The sequence below is a fragment of the Elephantulus edwardii genome, unplaced genomic scaffold, assembly GCF_000299155.1.
Source record: "Elephantulus edwardii isolate Elephantulus edwardi_28Jun2011 unplaced genomic scaffold, EleEdw1.0 scaffold00258, whole genome shotgun sequence".
NCBI lineage: Eukaryota > Metazoa > Chordata > Mammalia > Macroscelidea > Macroscelididae > Elephantulus > Elephantulus edwardii.
In genome coordinates this window covers 4,133,820-4,145,758 of record NW_006400008.1, presented here as the reverse complement: position 1 = coordinate 4,145,758, position 11,939 = coordinate 4,133,820, and the positions used below count along the sequence as shown (strand labels likewise).

Genomic DNA, 11,939 nt, shown 5'->3' with positions numbered 1-11,939 from the left:
TTTATACTGCTCCTATTTTGTTTAATTTTTCTTTGTATGTGTTTTCTCAGATTGAAAATCTGGCAATCATAGTTCATTAGCATGTTTCTAACTGCATATGTTCATTTCATGTCTCTGTGCTGCCACATTTTGACGATTCAAATTTTTTCATACTGCCACTGCACACTCAATAGAGTACAGTACAGTGTAAACCTAAATTCTGTATGTAATGAAAACCAAAAACTCACATGACTAGTTTTACTGTGGTGCTCTGGAGCCAAACCTGTACTATCTCCTAGGTATATGTATCTCTCATACCCATGATATGACAAAGATTGTCCAATTACCTTTTAAAAAAATTCCACTACAACATGTTACTTACAAATAATCTTAAAATATAAATTCAAATACTAGGCAAAAGAAAGCTGATTTTAGATGTCTCATGCAATAATAAGAGTTAACATTATAATTATACATAACCTCACACACTACAAATTGACAAAAATTAATGTCTGACAATACCAAGAGTTAAAAGAGTATGCAGGATCAACAAAAACTCTTATAAACTACTGTTAGAAGTGATACTAGTCTGGAAAACTATGGTTTTACGTAGTAAAATGGTTATGTATAACCTATGAGCCAATAAGATCTCTCAAAGGTAAAAATTTTAGAGAAACTGATCTATCATGTACAGGAATGCTTAATTTGTACATGCTTAATTTTTCACAGTAGCTTAATTAGTCATATCTAAAACACAGAAATTCAAATATCCATCAACAAAAGTATGAGTATATTAAAATAGAACATATCACAGCAACAAAAATGAACATTGTACAACCACTAGCAAAAGCATGGATTAATCTCCTCAAAACTCTTGAGGAAAAGAAGCAAGATATAAGGAATACAGAGCATTAAATGCTAAAACCATCTTTATTACTTAGTATGCACACAAAGGAGGTGAAACCAAAATGACAAGAAACAACACGTTACCACAAAAGGCAGAATAATGATTATTTCTGAATACCAGGGATGGCATAGTAACCGGAAAGGATTTTTAATTTGAATAATAGTTAAAAAGATTTGCACTTTTAACTTATATTAAAATGTGCTTATTTTATGTCCTTTTCAGATTTTAATTGCACGGGTAAGGGAAAAAAAAGAAAAAGAAAAAGAATATAAGCTTTATGTTTTTATGAAACTCCAAGTAGGTCAGTAAACAAACTATGCATGTAGAGTATGCAAGAGAATAAGACTGGAAAGCTAGTAAGACACTTAACATTTCAAGCCTCAAGAGATGTACAAAATATTCTGCATAATGTGTACACTAAGCTTATGGTAAATATGGATGTCTAGACTACTTCCCTCCTACTGCTAAATTCATAGTACACATTTCTATGTGGATGGTAAGAACGAAGGGGAGAAGAGAGAGAGTATGTTAACTCGAGATAGTTCACAAATTTCTTTCTTTTTTTTTGTTTTATAAATTTATAGAGTTTATTGAGTTTGCTGAGTTTAGAGAGTTAGTAGACTCCAACATTAAAGGTGAAAATAAACTACCACCACAACAAAAACCCCCAAACAAACCCAGGTTATTTCCCTACAGGTAAGACCTACCTCTCCTTTATCTCTTAAGCCTAATCTTTTTTTTCTATAATTATATTTTATTAATTTTCATAAACATTTACAGAGATTTTGGGTTTCCATTCATTCATTGTTGCAGAGATAGTTCACAAATTTCTGATTCCTGTCTCTAATGAAGACAACTTGTAATTCTGGTTCTTAGGTTACATGGGCTATTCAGAATTAAGTAGCCTTCTATTTTATTTACAAATAAAGATTTTCTTGCTAGCAAGGGGTTTGACGTAAACAAACCAGAGGTTGAATACAGTGTTGTGCTATTAATTTCAGAAATCAAACAAGCGCTTAATTTTAATTGTCTCCTTTCTCATTTATCAAAAAGACTGGATAACAGTTAGGATTGTTATTCATAAGAAAATTTTAAAGATAAATGATAACATCATTTTTCTTTAACTTACCCTCAAAGTATGATGCTCTTGAGCTAATAATATTCTTAATTCTTCATGAAGTGTTATAATTTCCAGAAACTGTCCCCATAAAGCCATTAGAAGTGAGCAAAGTTGTGCAAGATTCATATTTATAAGTTCTGCCAGTTCATCAGGATTTTCTAATTTCTGAAATGACAAAAAAGTAAACTTCATTATCTCCTGATTTATTGTAACATGCCTAAATGTAGTATTTTAATGAGAGTTTTACTATAGTTTAAAAAATACACATGTATATGTACAAATGTACATTAAAATACATAAATACGCAAATGAAAATACGTAATACAAACTATATACAAATGCAAAAGTATATATATATATATATATAAATGCATGTATACAAAATGATCAATTGTTCTCTCTGATAACTATTGTAGAAATTTTCAATAACATTATTTTAATATCTCAAATACTTTACTGCTGAAATAATAGTAACTGTAATCCAAAATGCCATGGTGGGATCCAAGAGCATGATGAATTGAAAAATACACTAAAATAATAGAAAGTGTAAACACAAATAGGAGGTCATATGGGGCTGCTATGACTTGTGATTACAAGTAATCAAAAACATGCATAAAAAATTATAAAATAATATTTTGAAAAGTAATGAAATATTATAAATTTTTCCTTCAATCAGTTACATAAAGTACTTAAATATCTAGAGTTTTTCTGAAAGAAATGAGATACTTTAAAAAAATATATCCTATTTCACTCTTAGGCTCTTGGGTGTATTTTGCTTTTGGTAATACTTTTATAGAGCTGTCAAAACTTTCTCCCTTTGCCCCAAATGATTCTTTTACTATTTTATTTCCCCTTTCACTATTTTTAAATATATTTAAATGTTAGGTTCTACAGTACAGAAACACAAAGCTTAATAAGAATATCTCATTCATATCTTAGTGAGGGAAAACAATTATAATAAACTATAATGAGTTTTCTCATTATTGTTGTTAGGTGGCACTGAGTCATCTATGACTCACAGATTGCTATGAACAACAGATCTGAACCTTTTGCCATCCTCACAATCTGAGATATTATGCTCAAACCTATTGTTATAGTCACTGCTTCAATCCATCTTGTCAAGGGCCTTCCGTGTTTTCTCTGATGCTCCACCTTTTTTCCAAGAACCGGTACCTCCTGGCAACATACTTGAAGTATGTGAAATAAAGTTTTCTCATGGTGATATTAAATTAGTTCATTAATTTTAAATATTCACCTAAAATGATGATGAAAGTTGAGTTCTGTATAAAGCATACAATGAAATGTAGAAAATTCTAAAAAGGCAATAGATTTCCTTTTAATTGCTACAATAAGGAATTTTTAAAAAACAAGGAATAGTAAAAGAGTATAAATCAGGATTGCTTCTTTTGAAGCCACTATTTCTATTATGATAATTTTTTCAAAAATTCAAGCAGATCTTTTTAGGCATATAAATCACTAAGAATTCTAGTATACTATATCTGCAATTAGGGACCTCTCCAAATGATTGAGGAGTAATGATTTCTGTTTGAGAACTAAGATGCATCTGATTCAGGCCATAGTCTTTCTGATACTTGTTATGCATCTGACAGCTGGACAATGAATAAGGATGACAGGAAAAGATTTGATGCCTTTGAGCTGTGGTGTTGGAGAAGAGCACTCAACATCCCATGGACAGCCAAGAGAACAGACAGATAACATCTTGGAGAAGGTGCAGCTGGAGTGCTCTCTGGAGGCAAGAATGATGAGGCTCCACCACACATCCTTTGGAATGTTGCTAGGACGGGTTTTTCTTTGGAAAAGGACATGAAGTTGGAAAGGGTAGAGGGGTGGCGAAGGAGAGGAAGATTGTCAACCATGTGGATTGACACAGTAACTGCTGTAATGGGCTTTTGAGTGTTAGGAAGTGTGAGGATGGAGCAGGATAGAACAGGGTTCAGATCTTTTGTTCATAGTGTTGCTATGAGTCATACTCGACTTGCCAGCACCTAAAAACAACATCAATATCAACAATAATATTCTATTACACAGAGTGCATGGCTACTAACCATAAGGATGGTGGTTTGACCTGTTCTGTGGGATAAAGATAAGTTAGTCTGCTTTCATAAAAAGTTTATCACCTTGGAAACCCTATGAACAGTTCTACTCAGTCCTATGGAGGCCATTATGTATCAGAATTGATTTGATTGTTTATAGAGGCTGAGTTCAATCATTTTCTTATTGTATAAAAATACAGAAGTTGCTTATTCAGGCAATGGCAGAAAGCAACTCCTGTAATTTTGGTTACCGTCTGTACACAAAACCAGCTACTGTTTGAGATGACTTTGCCTTATGGCTATCATCTCTTTATTGGAACAAACTGTGCTCCATACATTTTGAAATGGTCAAATTTTTTGAAGATCATTAAGTCTTTCTCCAAGATGTCTCTAAGTAGATCTGAACCTCCAACTTTTTGATTAACATCCAAGTGTGTAACAGTATGCTCTAATAGGGACTCTTACAGTGGGTTCAACCAATTGTTCACAGGGCTGCTATGAGTCATAGTCAATTCAATGGCACCCAACAACAGGACTCTTCCTATCCACTAGTAACTTCTAAATCTGCAGCAATGGATTACATTTGTTTTGAGCTCTAAATCTACTAACTCATTACCTACTGAAATGACCATATGCAAAAGTGACAAATTCCTTAACTTTAACATGTCTCAAATTGTATTTTATATATATATATATCCTCTTGCTAAATTTTTTAAAATTATCTAAACATTGCTAACTAAATAAGATCAGTTATTATCAGCTAATTATTTCTCTTTGAAGTCTGTTATTGGACAGGATTTCTTAAGATCAAGCTTTTATTTAACTCAGAGAAGGTATAAAAGTTCAGCAAAATGGTAAGGGATTATATAGTATACATAGTACTTAGACATTTACTGAATTAATAAATGCAGCTTCTGATAATTAAAGAATTCTCAGAACATGTGCAACTCAAAACATTTACAAACTAGAATTCTGAAATGGAAATTAGTATGTTAATATATGGTGAATCTAAGATTTTAAGATTTGTTTTGTCTTAAGAAATTATTTCGAACTTAATTAGCACAGCTAAACAAAATGTTTTATGTCTGTTAGAAATAAACTAAAAAAAAAAGCCAAAAATGAAAGAAGGAACATTACAGACCCAGTTAAAAAAAAAAAGAAATTAACTAAAGTATAGCTTAAATTGAGAACTGAAAAAAAAAAAAAAGAGTGGAGATGCTTTGTTGAAGAAGGAGGGACAATCTCTTCCTGCACCAGTCAGATCTAATTTGACGGTACACACACACACACACACAAATTTTTTAAAATAAGTGGGTAAGTATTTAATATTTGAAAAAGCACTTTGTATTTTCCTTCTCTAAGAGGTTTCTGCCTTACAGAGGTTTGGGGTTTTGTAAGTTTTATTGTACAAATTAAAATCCTTCATTATTTTAGAAAAAATTAAAAAAAATCCTTTTATATAGCACAACTATATATACATAAATGTGAGAATAAGTTTTTACATTTATATATTTTTCAAATACCATACTTTATTGTTTTTTTATATGGAGACACAGATACCTAGCATTCATTGATTTCATATCACAGGGAAAAATTTTGTGTATGATCTTCAATTTGCCTCCCAATTATATAGAGACAAAACCCTATATTAGTATATATGTTTAATGCATGCTATTATCACTGAATAACACAATATGAGCATTTTCCTAAAGTTACCAAAAGTTATTTGAATGCATCATTTTTAAAGTTGTAAACTATCTTGGGATCTAGTGGGAAAAGAAATGCACTGTCAACCCAAAGGCCCACGGCTCAAGTCTACCAGATGCTCCTTGGGAGTAAAACTGGGAAATCTCCTCCCTTTGCTTTTCAGCCTTTGAAAACTCACTAGAGGGTCAGCTATGAATGAGTTCCAAATTAAAGGAATGAAAGAAAATATGATTTTATATTATTATCTCATGATTTTCTTAACCATTCTCCTACCTTTGGATATTTATTTCAGGTAACATTTACATAACATTATAAAGCACATTCTAATAAACATCTTTGTATGATTCTTTGTATACTTTTTTTGAGATAAAATGCTTAATGAGGAATTATCTTTCATGTGTTAGATAAATATGGCCAAGCTAATTTCTAAATAAAATTTACAAATAACAGCACATTTTGTATTCTATAGAGAATTGTATAGAGATGTGTCTCTATAATCATATTATTAGACTATCATAGTCGGTTTGATACATTAACAATGGTAACAGAATTATACATAAATGTTAGTTTCAATGCCATTTATTAGGACAAATTTTTTTCATGTTTGCCATATTTTGGTATGAAAAATTAGGAGTTACAAGATTTGCAAAAGCACTTTAAAGACTTAACGTCTGCCTAGCTATTGAAAAGAATTTGTTCTAGGTTGTTGCATTAAACATTATAATATTCACTTATATACTGAAATTAAACTATACATAGAATAATTTACTAGTAAAACACAAAAATATTTGTGTTACTACACATTTTTGGGTGTATATCTATCTATCTACAAATATAAAAACCTCACTCTTTTAGCTTCAACCTTCATGATAGTCTATGTTCAGCAACAAAAAATATATGTTTAATGTATATGTTCTTACCAATATATTATACATAACCACATAATAAACCCAATCAAAAAAGCAGAGAGGGTTTTTTCTCTTTTATATAATTAACTTATTCACATTTTTCTTTAATTAATTTTTTTAAATTACTGTATCTTGAAGAGGATGAAAAAAGGTACATATTATCATGGATCAATAAACATTTCTTGAATTAAATAATCCATACCAGCATAGGGAGATTCACCTAATTATTTTAAATGATTAGAAGGGAGTTTTTAACAATGCCACAATCCTTTATACCTGCACATGTATAAGCACTTTACTTCTTACAATAATTATCTAAATAAAAACTGCCGTGGAAGAAGGAATGTATATTTCAGAATTTTAAAGTTACCTCTGTTGAAATAACTTCCAAAAAAGGTTGTACCAAGTTATACCATCACCAATATTATACAAAGATACTTGTTGGTCAGTGATGTGATGGCATGTATTAGCTGAATCCACAGCTGATGTGCATCAATCAATAAGCTCTAGAGTTACAGTGAGACGTCTGATATTAAAAATTTTTTAAAAAAAGAAAAAAGAAATTTGTTTCCCTGTGTCTTTAACAATGGAGTCCTTTCAATTTTTCCAAGTTTCATGAAAAAGAAATGTTATTGTTTAAGCCTGTATTCTTCTCATTTTCAGCAAGCATCATTTCAATAACTAATTCACTAAAGTATTGCTTTGAAGCTGGGTTACAAGAATTCTTTTTATAGTGTATGGTAAATAATCTTTTAACTAGTTTAAATGATGCAAATATATTATTCCATTACATTGCTTTCAACTTTAAATATATATACCGCACTCTGCTATAAAAAAATTTAAATTATCAATATTTTATCCATTACTATTAGTCGGAAAAAAGTAACTTCATGTCACAAAATAGATTTTTGTATGTAACTTTTTTCTTCTTAAAATATCTTTTGGAAAAGTTTACTTTTCTGTAAACTTCATTAAAATCACAATTTAAATAAATTTTAGAAAAATCTTCTGGACATGGAATAATCCTTTTAGAGTTGTTTCTGCACAAAACATGGTCTGAAGGGTTAATTTATCAAAACCTTTTTTTAAATTTTATTTTTATTTTTTTTTATCAAAACCTTTTATGCACTTGATGGTTTGTGATATTTTATCATAAACTCAGTTCTGAGATGTATTATTATCATGGACATACATAACTATCTGAGGGAAAGATAAATGATGTTTTAGATTTTTAAGGGATCTGGGTCCACATTCAAATTAATATGCAGAAATACATTTTAACTTGAAGTATGTATTCTTATTTAACTGATGACTCTAATTTATCCCATTAACATAGCTGACTACAAATGAAATTACACAGTGATTCCAAACATGTAAAACATTTAGTTCCTTGGCAAAAATGCAAAAATAAACTCAATTTAACTGGAGAAGAACTAGAAAAGCAGTGAAATAAATAATTATGAAATATGTAAACTTTTAATTTCTAAACAGTCATTTTGGAAAAGTATTTAAATTTAATTGATGTTTTAAAATTTGCACAGAATCCTCTCAATGTACAGAAAAAAGGAAAATGTTTTATTAGCTAATTGTCTTTCCTCTTTCATTTATACATAGACTACACATTTTAAAATAAGTTAATTTCATAATACAGTTAAATGTTTTTGATCAACTCAACTGTGATTCTATGATCAACTATTTTATCTCTGCAAGTTAAGAAAAAGGTAGTTAATTTAAATTCACATTTCTTAGATAAAATATTGTGAATAAGAAACAGAAACTACTTAAATCATTTAATAATGTGAATTTTGAAAATCCAAGTACCTTAACTTCTTCACATAGTTCAGTAAGTCGAGCTTCTACATCCATTTCCTCTGAAAGGAGTAAAGAGTAATTAGAGGATCTATTTCATAGGTACCAAAATGACTTTTGAAATTTATTAAATGAATCAAGTTCTCTTTTAAAAGTCAGAAGGTTGAGAAATATGGACTATACTCAGTGAACTAAATTGCAATTTAATATATTTTCATAAACACCATAATTACGTAGATGTGCATATTAGATTCCATGCTATAATTAGTAAAGAGTGTGTTTCAGCTCTTGCAAGTACCTAAAAACAGTCACAGATGTACTGACTATAACCTTAAATAATAAGCTGCACAAATGTGCCACAGACAAGACAAAACATCATATTATTAGGTTTTAATCTATTTCATACTTTGTAATCTCTAGTAAAAGTTTAGTATTTTGTAGTCTATGCAGGCTGCTTTGTTTTCAGTAAAATCTATTGCTAAGAAAGTAAAATCAAATTAATATTCATAACTGAAATATATTTAAAACATCATAACAAATCCATTTCAAAATGAGTAAATTCTTTCTTTGGTTTAACATAGTGTCCTATGAGACATTCTTAAACAGAGGCCAAGTTTTATTACCCTATAACTAGATACTAGTACACTGTAACTATTACTAGCCCTTGGGGAACCCTGGTGGTACCATGGTTTAACACCTGGTTACTAACCAAAAGGTTAGCAGAGAAGCCCACCTGAAGGAAGACTGGCAGCTTCAGAATAGATTCCTGTTTGGAAACCTCAGAGGGCAGTCTACTCTTTTATGTAGGGTCACTGTGGGTTGGAATTGCCTTTAAGGCAATGGATAGCAATCTATAAAGGAATGTATACACTAATGTACAATTAAAATGGTTATTTACATGGAGACTATAAAACGACACAGAAAATAAAGGTTTATTCATTCTTTTTGTAGGAAAGGAATTTCATTTAGGCCTTGATTATCAACGTTAGATATATTTAATTTTAAAATAGAAATTAAAATATAATGAGTTCCCTTGAAATCTTTATAGAAGCATAGTTAAAACCAAACAAAATCCCACAATTTATTGCTGAATAAGACTTTAATAGACAATTCCAACACAAAAGCAAGAATACACTCTTGGATTCATGCATAACCTAATTACATTATAAATGAGAATGAAGGGGTTTTTTGCTTTATAAAAAGAATTATAAATACTGAAATTTGATAAAATAAGTAGTTATGATTATGTGGTAAATAAGTTATATTATGAACAAGAAATACTCTGTGGATAAATAAATGTAACAAGACGTATCCATATTTTGGTTTCTAAATATAGGAATAAAATTGTATTTAAATATTAACACACTCCAAGTGTTCTAAGTCAGTAACTAGAAGATGTTAAATAGAACATTAATTTGGTCCATTAACTGACCACCAAAAAAATTTGCCCTGATTTTTTAAAATAATTTCTCTGTCAGATAAATCAATGGCTTCTATTATTAGATTTCCCCATGACTAAAAAAACAAAAAAGAGCAAGTTCTGCATAAAAATCACAACTCCAGATGCCAACATCTGTTTTCATATTGCTCAAGATCTTTTCTAAAATCAGTAAAAGTTGTCTTAGTGGGTTACATAACCTGCTTCTAACTTAAAACAAAAATAAACAAGGAATTTATCATAGTTTTGATACATTTAAAAAAAATTATATGTGAGACTAAACACACAAACTTACATATTTGCATTTAGAACCAGGAGCTATGTCAAAGTAACAATTTGACAAATGTTTAAAAGCAAAACATAAAAATGTGAAATTAAACATGTTTTAGTCCTTTTAACTTTATTTTTTTCCTTTCTAAAAAGAGCTAAGCCTGCAGTCCCCAGATTATAAATTATTTCAGTTCCCAAATTTGTCTTTAAGTTGAATTGGTACATTAAGTCATCCTAACAGTCAAATTTCTGTGCTTGTGTACCATTTTACATACAAACCCCAATTCTAGATACACTAAATTATATTTAATTCAGTAAGGATGAAATGTTTTCGTATGCATTTCATAGTTTCCATTTGTATTACGAGCCACTTTATAGTCCTTGAATTTTTAATAGGAAAGGTTTTATGGGGTTTGGTTCATAACTACTGAGTGTGCTTAGGGACTGCCTGCATAACAATTTCTATAATGTTATGGAACTGCATAAATGTAATCATCGTGTGCTTTTCTTTTTCTGGCTTGGCTCTTCATGCAAATCGAAGGTTATAGCCTGGAACATGTCTGTCAATATTTTTCAGATGTACATATACATGAGAGTTTTTGCTTTATAAAAGTAGGACCCTATTTCACTTTTTTTTTTTAAGTCCATGTAAAATCTAGTTTAACTGAATACTTTGTGAGCCTCTCCAGCCAATACTGGGAAGTCTCAGCCTTCACACAGCCTCTAACGATTCCTCTATTCTCATTAAAGCACGTCTTTGGGGTGAGAAATGTCCTTTAATTTCAAGAAGACACAGCCTACAGAAGCCTGGTATTCACGGAGAGCAAACTAGGGCCAATATAGCACTGTAGTGTGAAGTACCCATTATCAAAGCCCATGTCCAGGCTGAGGTGCTTATTTTCTGCAGAGCCGCTGGATTTGAGCTCTATTTGATCCGTCTACTTTTCATGGTTTGCAGCACAGCTCCCTATACTCCCTACTAGACCACCAGAGGTCTCCTTTTGTTCAGCACCCAATAAATAAGGCAAATATTAAGGAAAAATAAACAAGAGAAATAGAATAAACAAGAACAATAGAATAAACACCTTTAATACATATGCTAAAATGGGAGGGAGGAGATTTATTTGCCTTTCTGTGCCTTGATTTTCCTCAGATAGAATTCCAGCTCCTTGCCCTTTAGCACACAGCCATCTGTGCAGCCACACTGACCTGGCCTGGAAGCCATACATGCAAGAAACTTGCCCTGTTGGAACTGTTCCTCTAAAAGACTGCTGATTTTTGCACTCTTTTTCATCGTTTCTTTTCCTTCTGAATTTTCTTTGATCGCTTTTTGTTTAAAATCTCTTCCTCCTCAGGAGTCAGCTTAGCTCCCTTCCTGTGAGCCACGGGTAGTACATAAGTGGGACTTTGTACCACTGGTGGTACAGTGTGCTAATGAGCACGATGCAGTTCTTCACTAGGGTCTTGGTTCAAACCAGCTCATTATTGGAGGCACTGTAAACAACATCAATAATCCTTGTTTTGTGAGTACAACATTCAGAGCCCCAGGAAAAGTTCCTCACATCCAGTCTTAGGGCATGGTACTTCTTTTTCTTTTTTTTATTTTTTCAGGATTTTATTGTCAGTTTATAAAGAACCTAGATTTCCATCCATTCATTGTTGCACATTTTCCTCCCTGCTTCCCGCCCTGGCGCCCACCCCTCCCTTTTTCCTTTTGGGAAAAAAGTTCTTTCATTGTTATACAGTC

At 31.1% G+C, this 11,939-nt stretch overlaps 1 protein-coding gene across 1 annotated transcript in view; it reads right to left on the bottom strand.

Annotated features, from left to right (window-relative positions):
- FAM135A (family with sequence similarity 135, member A) overlaps positions 1-11,939 on the bottom strand; it is a 147,112-nt gene that overhangs the window by 83,285 nt on the left and 51,888 nt on the right. The window contains exons 8-9 of the mRNA XM_006899483.1: positions 8,497-8,546; positions 2,016-2,171 (exon numbers count right to left, since the gene is read on the bottom strand). Of these exons, the coding sequence (XP_006899545.1) occupies positions 2,016-2,171; positions 8,497-8,546 (206 nt within the window). The remainder of the gene's footprint in view (positions 1-2,015; positions 2,172-8,496; positions 8,547-11,939) is intronic.